At 39.8% G+C, this 20,815-nt stretch overlaps 1 protein-coding gene across 1 annotated transcript in view; it reads left to right on the top strand.

The window, feature by feature from the left end:
* LOC115212229 overlaps window positions 1–20,815 on the top strand; it is a gene marked incomplete at its 5' end in the record, with an annotated part of 45,400 nt that overhangs the window by 10,998 nt on the left and 13,587 nt on the right. Inside the window, 2 exons of the mRNA XM_029781067.2 lie at window positions 4,528–4,654; window positions 19,299–19,472. Of these exons, the coding sequence (XP_029636927.2) occupies window positions 4,528–4,654; window positions 19,299–19,472 (301 nt within the window). The remainder of the gene's footprint in view (window positions 1–4,527; window positions 4,655–19,298; window positions 19,473–20,815) is intronic.

Raw genomic sequence — 20,815 nt, 5'->3', positions numbered from 1 at the left:
GCAATATTTAAGATGTTGAATGGTGATGAGCTGGCAGAAACATTAGCACACTGGGTGAAATGCTTAGCGGTATTTCGTTTGCCGTTACGTTGTGAGTTCAAATTCTGCCGAGGTTGACTTTGCCTTTCATCATTTCAGGGTTGATAAATTAAGTACCAGTTACACACTGGGGTCGATCTAATCGACTTTATCCCTTTGTCTGTCCTTGTTTGTCCCCTCTATGTTTAGCCTCTTGTGGGCAATCAAGAAATAAGAAACGTTAGCACACTGGGAGAAATGCTTCGGGGTATTTCGTCTGTCTTTACATTCTGAATTCAAATTCCACCGAGGTTGACTTTGCCTTTCATCCTTTCGGGGTTGATAAATTAAGAGCTAGTTTTGTACTGGGGTTGATTTAATCAACTGGCCCCTCCCCACAAATTTCAGGCCTTGTGCCTACAGTAGAAAGTAATATTTAAGATGTTGAGTTGGTAAAATCATTAGCACATATACTAACTCTTTTCACTCTGAGTTCAAATCACTCATGGGCTACATTTGCCTGTCACCCTTTTGTGGGGTCAATAAAATGAAGTACCAGTCAAATTCTGAGATCAACATAATTGACTAACCCCATCCCACTAAAATTGCTGGTTTTGTGCTTAAATTTGAAACAATTATTTTTCAAACATTATTATAAAAAAATTAAAGATAATAATCTATAAATGCAAATGATTATCAAAATAATCTTTATTAGTGAAATTTAATTATTATGTTTTATCAGATACCAAAAACGAAGTATTTAGATGCGAAATTATTTTGGATAAGCTCAATTCTACTTTGACATAGTTTCATATACAATGAATGCTGCTGTAATTATCTTTATACAAATATCCTTTAGTATTTAAGGATATTTATGAACATAAATGAAGTAGTTTCCAGCGTAAATAATAGTACTAACTGCAACAGCAATTCACCTTCATTATTTATCTAAAGAAAAATCAAATAAAAATTCACTTCTGTTTGATTTTATTTATTCTGTTATATAATTTTTGAAAGAATGAATGAAATTCTTTCAGTGTAGATGTATTCATCATCATCATCATCATTTAGCGTCTGTTTTCCATGCTGGCATGGGTTGGACGGTGCAACTGGGGTCTGGGAAGCCAGAAGGCTGCACCAGGCCCAGTCTGATCTGGCAATGTTTCTACGGCTGAATGCCCTTCCTAACGCCAACCACTCCATGAGTGTAGTGGGTGCTTTTTACGTGCCACCGGCACAAGTGCCAGACGAGGTTGGCAAATGGCCACAATCAGCCACGATCGGATGGTGCTTTTTACATGCCACCGGCACAGAAGCTAGTCAGGGCGGCGCTGGCAACGGCCACGTTCGGATGGTTCTCTTATGTGCCACTGGCACTGGTATCACAGCTACAATTTCCATTCATGTTGATCGATTTTGATTTTTGATTTTTGGTCTTGTATTTACACTTGCCTCAACAGGTCTTCACATGTAGAGTTTTGTGTCCCAAGAAGGAAAGGTATGCATAAGTGGACTGAGGCCATGGGTTATGGTCTCACTTGTCCTGCCAGGTCTTCTCGCGCACAGCATACTTCCAAAGGCCTCAGTCTCTAGTCATTTCCTCGGTGAGACCTAAAGTTCGAAGGTCGTGCTTCACCACCTCATCCCAGGTTTTCCTGGGTCTGCCTCTTCCACAGGTTCCCTCAACAGCTAGGGTGTGGCACTTTTTCACACAACTATCTTCATTCATTCTCGCCACATGGCCATACCAGCGCAAACGTCTCTCTTGCACACCGCAACTGATGCTTCTTAGGTCCATCTTCTCTCTCAAGGTACTTACACTCTGTCGAGTATGAACACTGACATTACACATCCATCAGAGCATACTGGCTTCATTTCTTGCAAGCTTACGCATATCCTCAGCAGTCACGGCCCATGTTTCACTGCCATGTAGCATGGCTGTTCGTACACATGCATCATACAGTCTGCCTTTTACTCTGAGCGAGAGGCCCTTTGTCACCAGCAGAGGTAAGAGCTCTCTGAACTTTGCCCAAGCTATTCTTACTCTAGCAGTTACACTTTCAACATACCCGCCCCCGCTACTGACTTGGTCACCTAGGTAACGGAAGCTATCAACTATTTCTAGTTTTTCTCCCTGAATGTGGCGGAAGTTGCTCTCTGCGCAATTTCAGTGCTTATTGCTCCTGAGCATCTGCCACATACAAAAACTATCTTCTTAGTTAGTCTTCCCTTGACGTTGCTGCACCTCTTATGTGTCCATAGCTTACACTTGGTGCATCTTATAGAGTTTCTACCTACACCTTTTCTATATATATATATGCACATACATATATAAATATATATGTATACAGATCGAGCAAGGCCATCTACCTGAAGGCGTTTGTGACTTGTCTACCTTCCTACTTATTAGGACTTTGGTTTTAGCTAGGTTGACTCTAAGGCCCTTCGATTCTAATCCTTGCTTCCACACCTGAAACCTCTCCTCCAGTTCTGATAGTGACTCAGTAATTAGAGCAAGGTCATCAGCATAGAGGAGCTCCCAGGGGCATCCTGTCTTGAATTCCTCCGTTATTGCCTGGAGGACTACGATAAATAGGAGGGGGCTGAGGACTGAACCTTGGTGGACCCCACCTCTACCCGGAATTCTTCACTGTACTTGTTGCCAACCCTCACCTTATGAGCTGCGTCCCTGTACATGGCTTGCACAGCTCTCACTAACCATTCATCTATCCCTAGTTTCCTCATTGACCACCAGATAAGGGATCGGGGGACCCTGTCAAAGGCTTTCTCCATGTCAACAAAAGCCAGGTACAGGGGCTTATCTTTGGCTAGATATTTCTCCTGCATCTGTCTTACCAGGAATATGGCGTCAGTGGTGCTTTTCCCTGGCACGAATCCAAACTGCATCTCATCTAAACTAACTCTCTCTCAAATTAGTTGGGCTATGACCCTCTCCGTAACCTTCATTACCTGATCCAACAGCTTGATACCTCTGTAATTATTTGTATCTAGTGCGTCACCTTTACCTTTGTAGCAAATCACTTTTTAACCCAAAGAAAATTTCATTTTGTCTTTGTAGCTGATTCTTCATTAGATTGTATAGTTTATTGTAGAGACAATGCAATTTCTCTTTTTTTTCTCCTTGAAAGACCGGACACAGTACAAAATAGGACATTAGGTTTCGGAAGAAATTGTTTTGTTCTTATGCACTTGGTTATTTGTAGCAGTTCTGAAACCAGTCTAATTTACTTTAATACTTCTTTACTTTCAATTTCCACAGTGTCAAGAATATTCTACAACTATCATTATCATTTAAGAAATCAACTTTTGGGTCAAAATAGCCAGTTACATAATAGTTTTTTTTAATACCATTTATTAAACATAAATAACTGACTTTTGCCATGCACATTTCATGCAATGGGAAATGTTTTATAACTCTATATTTTACTCTGTCTTTTTTTTTCCTTGCAACTATTCTCAGAGAATGTCACTATTATTTGTACATGTGTATAAATCACATATTATATCTTTTGTCAATGCCTTCTCTGTGACACACACACATACCTGCGTGCATGCACAAACACACACACACACACACACACAAGCCCTTCAGACTCTTCAAAACAAAAATAGAACTCTGGAAGATATTTGAAAGTGTGGGAGCTCTTCATGCTTGAACACATGTTTGAAGGAGGTTAAAAAGAATCTGAACAAAACAAAGTTAGTCGAAAGCTTTCTTTGGCAACTGTCCAGTCCACTTACTATTAGCAGTTAGTGCCATTATAAAACCTTTCTTCAATTTTTCTCAACAAAGAAATTTTATGCTATTCTTTCCATCTTCCTCTGTTTTCCAGCAACTTGCACAACTGTTCATTATAAAAGTAATAAATGTTGCATTTCATTGTATGTCTTTGTGAAGAAATCAGCATGCTGTCTTGTGTACAGAGCATAGATTCTACCTCTAGAGTTACTGGTGAGTGTATTGTAGTATCTAGAACTATACTGTGGTGTTTAGAACTGTCATTATTTAGTTGAAGTGGAGGTGGTAGTTGTCAATGTAGTTTCAATATGCAATGAAGTTCCAAGTCAGAAAAGAAGTTATGGTGTCTTGTGAAATTCTCTGAGTAATCAATCCTATATAATTCAGATCAGTTAATAACATTCATTTGAACTCAAATCAGGAGATTCCTCTCTTTTTGGAGGTGGATATGTAATGCATTAATATATCTGTTATTCAACAAATAAGAGATTCCACGCTAAATTAGAATCAAGCTGATGCAGAGTAAATTTTGCACTGTGACTGTTATTTAATTGATTTCTGAATGGACAGAATGTTCTTCATGCTCATATGAGACCAACACCTGTCAAATATTTTCTTTTCTGCCATGCTAAATATTAAAAAAATATCAAAATGCAAAAATATTTTTCGTTTATTTACCAAGTCTTCCCTGTATTATTTTCCTTCTGATTACTCTTTGGGTTAAAATTAGAAATATGTCTGAATTTCAGATCAAAGGCCGTTTGGAAGGTTTTGACTCTAACAATAACACTATACGCATTCCATCACCAAAAACGATGCCTCCATTTATGGTGGGTGAGACCATTAAGAAAGATGTAAAGTTATATACTCTTACAGGTAAGCATAAACTTTCTGGCATAACTTTAATAAAATTAATCAAATTTATGTTTTAAGATTGGGTGGGCTTGTATGGATACATTTGTATAATAAATCTGTACCTTACAACCATCTACATTACTATATACCATGTACTTATGGATGTTTATAGCTTGATGCATGGTGTGAAATGCCTATGTGTGTATGTGAATTATGTGCATATGTATGTCATTATTCGGTTTTATTTCAAGATTTCTTGCCAGTAGAGAAAGAGCCAGTTTCTAACCAAAATCCAAGACTTCTTCATTGAAATTTCAGCATCAACAGGGTATTTTTGCATGTATCATCATCATAATCATTTATGAGTTGGACGGTTTGACTAAGGACTGGCAAGCCAGGAGGTTGCACCAGGCTTCAGTCTGTTCTGGCAATGTTTCAACAGCTGGTTGCCCTTCCTAGCACCAACCACTCTGAGAGTGTAGTGGGGTTTTTATGTGCCACCAGCATTGGGGCCAGTCAGGTGGCACTGGCAATGACCATGCTTGAATGGTGCTTTTTACATGCCACCAGCATGAGAGCCAGTCAGGCAGCACTGGCATCGTCCACATTTGAATGATACTTTTTACATGCCACTGGCATGGGTGCTAGTCAGGCAGCAATGGCATTGGCCACAACAACAATTTCACTTGACTCAACAGGTCTTCTCAATCACAGCATATTGCCCAATGATTTAAGGATACTTTTAAACAGGCCAGTTATATGACACTGATATAGGCCACAGATACGATCTCTCTTGGTTTGCTGGGTCTTCTCAAGCACAGCATATCTTCAAAGGTCTCAGTCACTTGTCATTGCCACTGTGAGGCCCAACGTTCAAAGGTCATGCTTCACCATCTCACCCCATCTCTTCCTGGGTCCACCTCTTCCACAGGTTCCTTCCACTGTTAGGGTGTGATAGTTCTTCATACTGCTGTCCTTATCCATACACACCAGATGATCATTGCAGCCATCTCTCTTGCACACCACATCTAATGCTTCTTATGTCCAACCTTTCTCTCAGGGCACTTACACTCTGTCATGTATGCACACTGACATTACACATCCTGCAGAGCATTCTAGCTTAATTTCTTTCAAGCCTACACAAGTCCTCAGCAGTCACAGCCCATGTTTCACTGCCGTGCAATGTCTGTTCACACACATACATCTACCTTTCACACTGAGTGAGAGGCTCTTTGTTACCAGCAGAAGTAGGAGCTCTCTGAACTTTGCCCAGGCTATTCTTATTCTAGCAGCCATGCTCACAAACCATCCATCCCTGCTACTGACTTGGTCACCTAGATAACAGAAGTTATCAACTACTTCTAGTTTTTCCCCCTGGCATGTGATGGAATCTGTTTTCTGTACATCTTTGGTGCTTATTGCACCTGTGCATTTGCCACACAAAAACTATCTCCCCAGTTAACCTTCCTTTCATATTGCTGCACCTCTTATGTGTCCATAGCTTACACTGGGTACATTTTATGGAGTTTCTACCTATGCCTTTTCTACAGCTCAAGCAGGGCCATCTACTTGAAGGGATTTGTGATTTGTCTGCCTTCCTACATGTTAAGACTTTGGCTTTTGCTAGATTGACTCTAAGGCCCTTCAATTCTAGACCTTACTTCCACACCTGAAACTTCTATAGTTCTGGTCATCAGCATAGAGGTGTTCCCAGAGGCAGCCTGTCTTGAATTCCTCTGTTATTACCTGGAGGACTATGATGAATAAATGGGGGCTGAGGACTGATCCTTAGTGAACCCCTACTTCTACTTGGAATTCTTCACTATACTCATTGCTAACCTTTACCTTACTGACAGTATCCCTGTACATGGCTTGTACAGCTCTCACCAACCACTCATCTTTCCCTAGTTTCTGCATTGATCACCAGATAAGGGATCAGGAGAACTTGTCAAAGGCTTTCTCCATCTCAATGAAAGTCAGGTACAGAAGTTTATTTTTGGCTAGGTACGTTTGTATGTGTACGTACAGATTTGTATGTTTTGTTTTATGTATGTCTTCTCATGCATAAACTTTCACGTCTAGACATGTTCATATATACTTGATAAACTTCTGGAAAATTTTACAGATTTTTACAGTTCCAGTGATGGATTGGATCTGTAGTCTTCAAATCAGCTTTCTCCTTTCTGGTTTTGAGAAGCCTTATCTCTCAAGATTGGTATGTAGGCAGTGTGTTACATATTCCAGTGCCCCAATAATTACAGGTATAAACCTGCACATGTTCAGTAGTTCAGTATAGATATTTTTTTTTGCTGATCTTTAGCTTTATACTAACTTCTGCTGAGCAGTTGATTTCCACAAATGTACACATTTTCTCTTCTCTATCCCAAATCCTTATATCAGGTCTATTGTGTTAACATTTTATTGAGGCTTTCACTGGAACATTCCACCAATGCTCCTTTTTATTATGAGTGCCTATGGCTTGCACCATACAGTGGGTTCTTATTTCTTTGCCCTTGGGGTTATCCTTTCAATGGATTTCCTGATACAGTGTCCTAGCTATAACATCATGTCTCATTGGTAGATAAGCAGTTGTCTGAAAATGTCATTACAGTATTATGATGTGGGTGATATCTTCAGTGTTAACTCCACCAAGTCTGCATTGGTTGTCACATTTTACTGCATTTCTTGCATTTCTGTCCCTTTTGTGTATCAGGTATTTGGTGCATATTTCCTGTTCCTGGATTGCAAACACACCCTTCAAACTGGAAGGTAGTAATCCAGTTATGAGTCCATGATAGACCGCTTTGGTGATCAAAGTTACTATCATATCTGAGCTTTCTACTAATTGCATGATATTTTCTGCTCACATATGCTCGTCCTTTCATCTAATGATATGTTGAGGTAGAGTTGTGTAACTTCTTTGGGCATGTATTTAAGTTTATCAGACAAGGAATGCTGCTCAAAGAGCTGCCTTCCAAGTCTTATATCATCAGCCTCATGCATGCAAACATGGTCAAGGGATGCATACATTTTTTTAAGCCAAAATAACTTGTGATGTGGAGGAAAAGACAGAAGCAGAGGGAGAATTACAGTGGTCTTGCCTGTCTATCTGGAAGGGGTAATTCACAATGTCCATGTGCTTTATCTGCCACTATACCATCTGTCTATGTGAAAGGAGTCACTCACAACATCCACATGCTGCCTGCTGCTATACCATCTAACAGGTCTACTCTCATATGCTGTCCACTTCCAACTGGCCACTTGCACCTTGCCAACCCCACATGCCCACCACAGCCCTTCCGGTGTTTCTCCATGTTGGGGAACAGATGAGAATCAGATGGAGCTAAATCAACCAGTTCAAAGCCACAAACATGCACAGCAGACATTGGAACCAATGACTTCTCTACTGGAACATTGTCCTGATGAAACAAGGCCCCTTTTGTTAGTTTTCCTGGGTATTTGGTCTTGAAGCCCTTCATAACTACTTCAGTAAGTTGGTATAGTACTCTCATTGATGGTGTGGCCCTTTCGAAGATACTCAATAAGCATTCCAAAAAATTGAAACCATTCGATTCCCTGCAGATGAAACAACCTTGATTTTGTCAGGAGCAGGTGAGGAGGGGTGGCTTCCATTGCATAGACTGTCTCTTTGTCCCTGGTTCAAGGTGATGATCACTCTGCTCATCCTGGGTTAGGAAACATTTAAGAAACCAACTGGCCTCAAACAATGTCAAGTTATTACATGATGTGATCAGCATGGTGCACTTTTGACCACGAGTCAGAAAACATGGCATTCACCAAGCAGAAACCATCATCATATCAAGTTCATTGTGCTGAATATTCTCCACTCTCTTACACAAAATGCTAATAGCATTGGCTATTTGATTTATAGTCAATCACCTGTCATCCATTGAGTAAGGATAAAGAGTAAAGACCCCCTGTGGTCATGAATGACCATGGGATTGCACCTACAAAGTTACCCTCTGAAGTGTAAACCTAAGCAAGGTTGTTTTTTATGGAAGACCAGCAGTTGCCCATGCATACCAGCCTCCCCTTCTCTCTTGGCAACTGATGTTACCCAAAGGAAAGACAAAAGTAGAGTCTGGCACCAGTGATGGTGCAACTCATTTCCACACCTGAGTGAACTGGAACAATGTGCAATAACATGTCTTGCTCAAGTGCACAACACACAGACCAGTTTGGGAATTGAACTCACTACCTCATGATTATGAGCCCAATGCTCTAACCACTGAGCCATGTGCCTTCAGAACGTTCTTCATTCTCTCACATGAAATTCTAATAGCATTGGCTAAATGATTTATAGTCAGTCACCTTTCATCCATCACCATGTTTTCCTTGATGGTGGCAGTTGCAGGATGTCCAGACATTAGGTTATCTTCAAGCAGCCCACTTTTGCACTGTTGATAAAGCTGGAGTATCATTCCCTAATGCAGCAACCATATCAGCATGAGCCCTTTGGGCACTAAACTGTTTTTCTGTAAGTACTTGAAAACACCATGATGCCAAATTTTGCTGATTTTTATAAAGAAAAATTGCCACCAGTTACTTTTGAAGTCGTCTTTGAACAGTCAGATGTCAGTTTCTGAAAAGAAACAATACAGCTATTAACAAGAAAGGTTGAAGTTAATGCATGCACAACTTGACAGCTTTAACATCATTCCGTCATAGTCAGCCTATGAACTTTTCAGCCCAGCTTCATATGTATATCAAGCCCATTTAAGAAAACATCTTGCATTGGCAACAACTACAATGTATGTGCAATAAACTTGAAAATAAACTACAAAATTAGAGACATTGTCTCTCATATGAGGTACGTGGAAAGGCAGTATAACCCTTTAGTGTTCTGATTATTCTATCAAACATAATGCTTATTGATTCCCATTGATTTGAATTAATCATGCATTATCTCATATCTTCAAGATCTTGATGGTGTAATTACTTAATGTAGAATAACATTGTAGGGTAAGTGTGAGAGCCTGGATCTGGTCAGTTTGAACATAAAACAGGTTAACTATTTTGGCCGGATATGGCCGGTTTAAATACTAAAGGGATAAGGACACCACCTCAACCAACACAGGAGAGACAGTGTGCAGCTTGTGTGAAAGAACTGCAGAACACAATGGAGAATACAGTGAAAAGAAACAAACAAATTACAACTGCTAGAAACATAATGGCTAGATAAAAATATTGAAGTAAAAATTCCCCCCCCCCAGACACCCAAAAAAAAACAGAACCTTATGACCAATAACAGAAGCTATGTCAATATAGGATGCAGATTCCACCCACACACTCATCAAGAAAGACTGAGTAACAATGCACTTCTAACAATTCATCACTACAATAATATAGAAATAAGATAAAATAAGTCCCAATACAAGGGAAGTGAATGCACCTTCACACCTGTATTCTGATGTTAGCAACAACAAAAGGAAGTAAAATAAAAACAAAATGTCATTAGCTTGCATACTTACTAGCAAAATGTAAGAACAGTAAAATCCTTTGAAAAAACATAAACAAAGTATGTAAAAAAAAACAAAAATGCATACTCATTGAGAAGGCAACAGAATGGTTTAGGGAAAAATATTTGAGAGTGGGCATTATTTGAGTGGGCAAATATTTGAGAGTGGGCAATATAGGCGCAGGAGTGGCTGTGTGGTAAGTAGCTTGCTAACCAACCACATGGTTCCGGGTTCAGTGTCCCACTGCATGGCACCTTGGGCAAGTGTCTTCTGCTATAGCCCCGGGCCGACCAATGCCTTGTGAGTGGATTTGGTAGACGGAAACTGAAGGAAGCCTGTCGTATATATATATATATAAATGTGTGTGTATATGTTTGTGTGTCTGTGTTTGTCCCCCTAGTATTGCTTGACAACCAATGCTGGTGTGTTTACGTCCCCGTCACTTAGCGGTTTGACAAAAGAGACCGATAGAATAAGTACTGGGCTTACAAAGAATAAGTCCCAGGGTTGATTTGCTTGACAAAAGGCGGTGCTCCAGCATGGCCGCAGTCAAATGACTGAAACAAGTAAAAGAGTAAAAGAGTAAAAAGAGTGGGTGTGCAGAATAAAATAGCTCAACTACTTTGGAAAAAGAGAAACAAGTGAAACGTTGAAAACTGCAAATGGTGGTGGATGTGTTCATTGGCTTCAATAATTATGACAATTTTTCTGTAATATAACTCTAAAATAAGGATGAACTCTTACATTTAACACCCTTCAAATATTATACAATTAAAAACATTAAATTGTTGCTCTTAGATGAACCCAAGATAGTGCTGCTGATAAATCCTTGTTTGGGCAACAGTTAATTAACTATGTTACAGAAACTGTACATAATTAATGAGGGAATGAATTAATGTAGCTGTTAATGACATTGCCTTCTTTATTGTTTTGTGTGTGAGTGTGTGTGTGTGTGGTGTGTGTGTGTGTGTGTCTCATCATCATCATCATTTAACGTCCATTGTCCATGCTGGTATGGGTTGCACAGTTTGACTAGGGCTGGTAAGCTGAGGGGCTACACCAGACTCCAGTTTGATTTGGTATGGTTTCCTATGGCTGGATACCTTTTCTAATGCCAACCACACCAAGAACGTAATGGTTGCTTTTACATGTTCCACCGGCACAGCTGCCAGTTGCATGACACCAGTATCTGCCATGACTAAGGTTTCACTTGGCTTGATGGGTCTTCTACTCAAACATGGCATATTGCCAAAAGTCTCAGTCATTTGTTGTTGCCACCATGGGGCCCAACACTTGAGAGGTGCCACCAGCTTAGGTGCCAGTTACATGACACTGTCAATGGCCACAGCTGTGATTTTGCTAGGCTTGAGGGGGGCTTCTCAAGCATGGTATATTGCCAAAGGCCTCAGTCATTTGTCATTGCCACCACGGGGTCCAGCATTCGAAGATCATGCTTCACCACCTTGTCCCATGTCTTCTTGGGTCTCCCCCTTCCACGGTTTCCCTCCACTGGTAGAGATTGGCACTTCTTCAGACAGCTGTCCTCATTCATATGCATCACATGACCACACCAACACAGTCGTCTCTTTTGCACACCACATCTGAAATCCTCTTATGTCCAATGTTTTTCTCCAGATGCTTACACCCTGTCGTACTTGCTCACTGACATTACACATCCAGCAAAGCATACTATCTTCATTTCTTTCAAGCCTACATCCATAGAGCTCCCAGCTTTACATAGGTTTCATCAGACTCTAATGGCTGGTGGCCACCAGCCATTAGGATCTGACAAGACGTATGTAAAGTTTTGTGTATGCATATGAACCGGTATAGTTATCTCTCTCTAAATATCTATATATACAAATATAGAAACACAATCCAACATACATATACATCTAAGTATGTGTATGTATATTTAGGTATTCACTTGATATTTATTTTGTCATTGTATTGAAAAAGAATATTAATGTATTGACACAATTCTGTTATTGTATGGCATTGAGCAGTTAATGAAAGTAGCAAACATATATATTTCATTATCATCTAATAACCCGTCTTCATGTTAAACGGCCATGGGTTGGATGGCTGGACAGAATCCGATGGGTCCAAGGACTGTATCATCATAACCCAGTGTCTACTTTGGCAAGGTTTCTACAGCTGAATGCCCTTCCTAATGTCAATCACTTTCTAGCATGCATGCTGGGTGATTTTCTTGCGCCTCCATCACTATGGAAGTTGCCATGCAGCTTGCAGGCATACAAAACCTGAGGGGAGGAGGATTTATGCAAGTAGATGTGGGTTAGGACATGAAGGAAGGAGGTGGGACAGAGCAGGTTCTCGTCAAAGGGGAGCTACTTGGCTTCAGATATTCATGAGGGTGTTCAAAATGAATTAGTAGTAGCTGTGAAGGAATAAATACTGGTGATGAGGTATCCAGGGGGCGCCTCAGTATGCGGGGTGGGGTGGGGGCAGAGAAACTAGGGGGAGGAAAGGATTGAAATTGTTAGTGCTGACTGAATTGGGGAGTTAAAGGGATGCAAGAAGAGGGCAATAACAGGATAACAATGATGATACTGTTTACATGGGGAGGTCAAGAGAGCAATGGCAATTTGGATAGGATCAGAGGAGGGTGAGAGAGAGAGGTATAGGACAGAATTTCTTGGTTCAACATGGGGATGAAGGAGAAGAGTGTAAAATGTGGGTGTGGAGGACAATATGGATAATGTGGAATGAAGCAGGGTAGGGTGGGAGGCAGTGGAGGAGAGAAAGAGAGAGGGATTATTGTCAGTAGAGAAAGTTACTGTGTCCATGGGTACAGACAATTTGGCACAATCGGTTATATATAGGTGAAAGGGTTAGAGATAGAGGAGAAGTGATGAGGAGAGTCTGATGTAGTCTTTTATACCTACGCCAAGTGAAGGGTTATCAACACAGGTGGTAGAAAAATGAGAAATGGAGAGATAAGTGAAGATCATCAAGAGAATTATAGTGCATCAAGGGTGTTATAGATGATAGCAAATGTAGGCTTAGCAAGATACACACACACATCCTGATTCCTTTCTTATAGGCTGAGCAAATTAAAGTACTCCATTACATTTGAGAGTTATGAATATTTGTAAACAGTATTTTATAACATTTATGACAACTTGAGTGTCATGTTTCAAGAAAGATATATGATTAAGCTTATTCCAGCAATCACCACTTCCTTACTCAAGTAGTCTTAGCTTATAACTCAAGATGGTCATTAGTAGCTTAAGATTTTCCAAGGTAAAAAAATAAATGTTGCTTACGGATGAATGCAGTTTGTTTGGGAAGAGGAATAACTCTTCGATATTTAAATGTGAGTTGCGTCCCTTGGATAATCAGCTGTTTATGGAAAGAACTGTTCGGTTAAGAAAATAGTTTTGAATTGTTCAAGTGTTTCAATATTTTTTTTATCACCTGTTTCGTTTAGTTAGGTGTATTTGATTAAATTTCAGTTTCATATACTTCTGACATGTCACTGCATGCCTTATAGAATTGGCAAGATTCTGCGTGGGAATTCTTTGAAAATCAGCTATAGTTGTAGCGCAATCGTGAAGGAATCAGTTCAAGAGATACGTGTGTGCGCCGTGTGTATATATATATGTGTGTGTATGTATGTATGTATGTTAATATATATATACACGCATGTGTATATATATATATGTATGTATATATATATATATATATATGTATGTACGTATATATATATATATATATATATATATATATATATATATATATGTATGTGCTTTTACGTGTCACATATATATATATATATATATATATATATATATACTAATATATATACATGCACGTGTATATATATATATATATATATATATATAGTAAAGGTAAAACAACAAAAGAAAGAATGAGACCTTGATATTAAGTAAATAGAGGAATTTATCTGTAATATGTGACAATTATTCGGTTGCCATAATAAGACTCTGAGTTTTGGATGTCTTGGCAGAAAACTGCTCCGACCAAATAATTGTCACACATTATATATATATATATATATATATACATACATACATACATGCATACATACATACATACATACATACATACATACACACGTGCGTGTGTGTATATATATATATATATATATCATCATCATCATTTAATGTCCATTGTCTATGCTGGCATGGGTTGAACGGTTTGACCGAGGCTGGTAATGTAAGGGGCTGCACTGTATTTCAGTCTGATTTGGCACAGTTTCTATGGCTAGATGCCTTTCTTAACACCAAATACTCTGAGAGTGTAAGGGGTACCTTTTACGTACCACTAGCTCAGGTGCTAGTTGCATGACACCAGTATCTGCCATGTCTAAGATTTCATTTGGCTTGATGGCTCTTCTACTCAAGCACAGCATATTGCCAAAGGCCTCAGTCATTTGTCATTGCCTTTGTGATGCCTAACACTCCAAAGGTGCTTTTTACGTGCCACTGGCACCGGTGCCTGTTACGTTGACACCAGCATTGGCCACGACTATGATTTCACTTAGTTTGACAGGTCTTCTCAAGCATGGCATATTGCCAAAGGTCTTGGTCGCAAGTCATTCAGAGAGCCCAACATTCAAAGAGCATGCTTAACAACCTCATCCCTTGTCTTCTTCCTGGGTCTCCCCCTTCCATGGGTTCCCTCAACAGTTAGATATCTGTACTTCTTCACACTGCTCTCCTCATCTATAGACATCACTAGGCCATACCAGTGTAGTCATTGCTCTTGCACACCAGATCTGATGCTTCTTATACCAAACTTTTCTCTCCAGATGCTTACATCTTGTCACACAAGCACTCTGACATTGCATCCAGCAAAGCATACTGGTTTGATTTCTTTCAAGGTTATGCATGTCCTCAGCAGTCAAAGTCCATGCTTCACTGCCGTATAGCATAGCTGTGTGCACACAGGCATCATACACTCTGCTTTTCACTCTGAGGATGAGGCCCTTTCTTGCCAACAGAAGTAGGAGTTCTTATTCTTGCTGCTACCCTCTCGGAGCATCCACCTCCACTACTAACTGGGTCACCTAGATAACAGAAACTATCAACTACTTCTAGTTTTACCCCACTGGCATTTAATGGAGTCAATTTTCTGTACATTTTTGGTGTTTATTGTACTTTTGTACCTTCCACACACAAAAACTATTTTCCTAGTTAACCTTCTTCTGATATTGCTGCACCTCTTACGTGTCCATAGCTTGCACCAAGCACATCTTATGGAATTTCTACCTAAGCCTTTCCCACAGATTGAGTAGAGCCATCTACCTCAAGGCATTTGTAGGTTGTCTGCTTTTCTACTTACTAATACTTTGGTTTTTGCTAGGTTAACTCTAAGGCCCTCCAATTCTAGATCTTGCTTCCACACCTGAAATTTCTTCTCTAGTTCCAGTAGTGATTCAGCTATAAGAATAAGTCATCAACATAGAGGTGCTCCCAGGGGCAGCCCGTCTTATAAGATCCTTGGTAAACCCCTACTTGTACCCTGAATTTATCATTACACTCATTGCCAACCCATTCCTTACTGATTGTGTCCCTGTACATGGTTTGTACAGCTCTCACCAACCACTTATATATCTTTAGTTTCTGCATTGACCATCAGAAAAGGGATCAAGGGACCTTGTCAAAGGCCTTCTCCATGTCAACAAAAGTCCAGGACAGAGGTTTTTTTTTTTATTTATTCTGCAGCTGCCTTACCAGAAGTATAACATCAGTGGTGCTTCTCCCTGGCACAAAACTAATCTGCATCTCATCTAGACTAACTCTCATTAATTAATTGGGTTATGACCCTCTCCATGACTTTAGCACCTGATCCAACACCTTGATACCTCTATAATTATTTCTATTTAAGGTGTCACCTTTACCTTTGTAGTAGTTGGCTACGATGCTGGTATACCAGTCATTGGGTATGACTCTTTCATGCACCACCTGATTAACTGTATGAGTAACTAGACCATAATCCACACTGCCAGATATTCTAAGTATCTCAATGGTTATTCCTCATGGGTCAGGGTCTTTGCCCATTTTCGTATCCTTCATGGCTTTGTCTACAACGCTACTGTCTATTCAGATTGCTGGTCCCTTCTGTTAGATCAATATCAAGAAGCCTCCCCTTTTCCCATGAGTCCCCTAAATTTAGTAGCCCTTCATAATTGCACTTCCAAGCTTCTTTCTTTGCAGAGTCACTTACTGTGACTGAACTATTATCCATGCAAACACACTTCTTCCCCACAACATCACAGTTTTACCTGGCACATTGTCTTGCAAACTGAAACCCTTCAAGCTGCTGATATTCATGCTGCAGAACAGTGGCAAGCTTCTTCCTTTCTGGCTGAGTATACCTGCTTCCTAGCTTCCCTTCTAACTGCCTGATACAGCTCCAATGGCCCTGTCAACTACATTGCTCCACCACCATATAACTCTTAGAATGGTTAGGACTTTGCACCGCCCACAAATTTGGTCTGTGGCTTTCAGTAAGTTGTCTCGTAGAAACTTCCAGTTATCCTCGATATTGCAAGTCTGTAACTCCTCCTCCTTCTCATCAAATCCTTCAGTTAGGAAGTCCCTAAACCTTTGACTATTCAAAAGATCCTTAAGCTTCCAGATTTTTCTTTTCCAAACTGGCTTGCTTCCTGGAATCCTTCGTGCTTGCAGTTTGAAGTCCCTAATGAGTAACCCATGCTGACGGATACACTCTTCACTGGGGAAGGACTTTGCATTTATGAGCAGCCATGAATCCACTTTCTAGTGAGAATGTAGTTGATCTGGCTAGCATGGTCACCAGATTTATGGGTTATCAAGTGACTAGCTGCTTTACTGAGTGGGTGTTGCAAATCATTAGGTCATTTGCATCACAGAACTCTAGCAGCCTTATTCCCTCCTCATTTTGATAGCCAATTCCAAGGTCACCATGCATCCCACTGAAAGACACCTGGGTACTGCCCAACATGCCCATTGAAATCACCAATCACAAAGATATAGTCAGAGAGAGAGAGAGAGAGAGAGAGAGAGAGAGAGAGAGAGGCAATTATGCAGATTAAACAAATTAAATATATATTTACTCTTTTTACTCTTTTTACTTGTTTCAGTCATTTGACTGCGGCCATGCTGGAGCACCGCCTTTAGTCGAGCAAATCGACCCCGGGACTTATTCTTTGTAAGCCCAGTACTTATTCTATCGGTCTCTTTTGACAGGGACGTAAACACACCAGCATCGGTTGTCAAGCAATGCTAGGGGAACAAACACAGACACACAAACATATTCACACACACTTACATATATATACATATATACGACAGGCTTCTTTCAGTTTCCGTCTACCAAATCCACTCACAAGGCATTGGTCGGCCCGGGGCTATAGCAGAAAACACTTGCCCAAGATGCCACGCAGTGGGACTGAACCCGGAACCATGTGGTTGGTTAGCAAGCTACTTACCAAACAGCCACTCCTGTGCCTATTTCTTTACTTCCCACAAGGGGCTAAACACAGAGGGGACAGACAAATGGATTAAGTCGATTACATCAACCCCAGTGCATAACTGGTACTTAATTTATCGACCCCGAAAGGATGAAAGGCAAAGTCAACCTCAGCAGAATTTGAACAAAAGAAATTAAATATAACAGCTTGGGTTTAATATACAAAATGTGTGTGTGCACACGTGCAAACATAAAAAGCAAAGACTGAAGGCTTTCAGACAATAAATACTTATGTATAAATATACTGTTATTTATATGTTAATAAATGAAGCTTACACAGAGTACAAGCGACAGAGAAAATGAAAGGGAGGAAGTAAGGTGTCACAAGTCCAACAGCTGTTTCCACCTCTATGCTTTTCTGTATCATGATCTGAAAAGTAAGATCTTTTTTGCGACCCTCATGACAGAGGCTCAATTCATTACTGGCTACGAACATCTCCGACCCCACAGAAACATTTGTTGTATATGTATATATATATGTATGTGTGTGTTTGTCCCCCTAGCATTGCTTGATAACCGATGCTGGTGTGTTTACGTCCCCGTCACTTAGCGGTTTGACAAAAGAGACCAATAGAATAAGTACTGGGCTTACAAAGAATAAGTCCCGGGGTTGATTTGCTCGACTAAAGGCGGTGCTGCAGCATGGCTGCGGTCAAATGACTGAAACAAGTAAAAGAGTAAAAGAGAGAGTTGTAACACCTTACTTCCTCCCCTTTAATTTTCCCTATAGTTTGTACTCTGTGTAAGCTCAAGCTATTAATATATAGATCTGTATAATCATACTTAAATATTCAGTGTTTGAAAATCTTCAATCTTTGCTTTCTTTCCGTTTTGCATATATTTTGTATACCAAACCCAAGCTGTTATATTTTATTTGTTTATCAATATAATTGCCCCCATTTCTGTTCACCTGGATTCATTTTATAGCCAGTTTGCCCCACAGAATTGGTCCCTCATAAAAACATCAGATTCTAAGGCTGAATCATTTGAGTGCTACTAAATGGTTTCCTATACCAAGAATTTCTGGATCTCATCTGTTGACAATATGTATCATTGTGCCATTCCATCAGTTACAACAACAGGAGTTCCAGTAGATCCGATCAACAGAACAACCTGCTGGTGAAATTAATGTACAAGTGGCTGAGTACTCCACAGACATATGTACCCTTAACGTAGTTCTCTGGGAGATTCAGCATAACATAGAGTCTGACAAGGCTGGTCCTTTGAAATACAGGTACAACAGAAACAGGAAGAAAGTTGTGGCGAAAGAGTATAGCAGGGTTTGCCACTACCCCCCACTAGAGCCTCATGGAGTTTTAGATGTTTTCGCTCAATAAACACTCACAACGCCCGGTCTGGGAATCGAAACTGCGATCCTACGACTGCGAGTCTGCTGCCCTAACCACTGGACCATTGCGTCTCCTGACAATATGTATGTATGCATGCATGTATTAGAAACGGCCTAGAAGCGGAGATTCCCCTTTCGCTCCTTACGTGCATAAAATTCGCCAGCTGAACTAAGGGAGATAATTCGACCAAACCTCAAACTATTTTAGCTTTTGTTTAATTTTCTAATAGTTTATATCTGATTGTCTTCTAAGCTCAGACTTCAAAAAGTATGAAATACCATTTCTTTCTTCCATAAAAATAATTGTTAAATGCAATTTTTTGTTAAATTTCAGCTTATTTTAAACACCCTCGACTTATCTGTAACCCTGGTGCTCAAGATGCAAAAGAATATAAAGGCTTGTACATACAGATGGGTAATGACCCAGAAAAGGAATATATGGAGATACCGTTAAAACTGGAAAATTTACCAAAAAAATGGAAAAAAGCAGAATGTGTTGCAAAAATGGGTAAGATACATATATACATATTTGATCTGTATACACACAAACATACAATAAGAAACACAGGAAGCAGAACTGACTTTTTGTTAGCTTATGTAACAAACACACATTTCCGTTAGCTGATTAGTGTTATTGTGCAAACTGGTTTGCCCTTGTACTGAATTGTGCAAACTGTTTGGCCCTTCTACTGAATTGTGCAAACTAGTTGGTCCTTCTACTGAATTGTGCAAACTGGTTGGCCCTTCTACTGAATTGTGCAAACTGGTTGGCCCTTCTACTGAATTGTGCAAACTGGTTGGCCCTTCTACTGAATTGTACCTTACATACTCTTACATAACCAAGTTATTTCATCATAATTAATGATTTCATGCAGTTAGGTAGCTATATTCATCAACGAATCAGAAATAATATATATTCGCCAGATAAGCTTTATGTAGTGTACTTTAGTTTTCTACCTATTTTATTCAGGAGAAGAAAAAATTAGCTTTATTGCATATATTTAGTCATTGTTTTACAATTACTGGTATTAACCAACACTATTAAAGTGTGTCAATAACTAGACATCTTGGTCTGCATTTAACATAGCTCTTGCAGACTTTCTACCAATAGTTTACAGACCAGAAATTAAACTCCAACACAATCATCCTCATTTTAACATCTAACTACTACATGCTAGAATGGGTCAGAGCTCAGACAACAGAAGATTGAGGCAGAGTTTTTCTATAGCTGAATATCCTTCCAGTTGCCAATCTCCACTTATTTCTAGGTAAGGTAATAATCTCATAGTCTTTTGACCAAATAACAGCCTAGGCATGTTTTGTGCAAGGAACTAGAAATAACTCTGATTACAGCGCCTTGTGTTTTACAGAGATCACACATGTCAAGACATGTCAAGATACTCCTTGGACATCATTTTGTGATAGACTGCAAGCCAATGGTACTAGCAAGAAGCCATTGCTTACAAGCCATAAAAGCATGAGAAACATGCACACACACACACACACACACACACACACACACACACACACACAATGGGCTTCTTTCAGTTTCTGTCTACCAAATCCACTCACAAGGTTTTGGTCAATCCTGAATTCTAACAGAAGACACTTACCCAAGGTGCCATTTAGTGGAACTAAACTGAAAACCACATGGTTGAGAAGCAAATCTCTGACTAAACACTTTTCAACCTCAATCTTTTTGTCTTAGAAGCAAAATATAATTACAATACAGCAATGTGGTGGAGCAGACTAATTAAGATTTAGATTGATTAAGAATTTTCATTTAGTCATCCTCTAAAATACTTTTGGGATTTTTTTGCTTCCATCGAGGGCGCTTTTCTTTGTTGGTGA

Source organism: Octopus sinensis, linkage group LG5 (genome assembly GCF_006345805.1).
Source record: "Octopus sinensis linkage group LG5, ASM634580v1, whole genome shotgun sequence".
NCBI classification, from domain to species: domain Eukaryota; kingdom Metazoa; phylum Mollusca; class Cephalopoda; order Octopoda; family Octopodidae; genus Octopus; species Octopus sinensis.
This window is presented reverse-complemented; position numbering and strand designations above follow the sequence as displayed.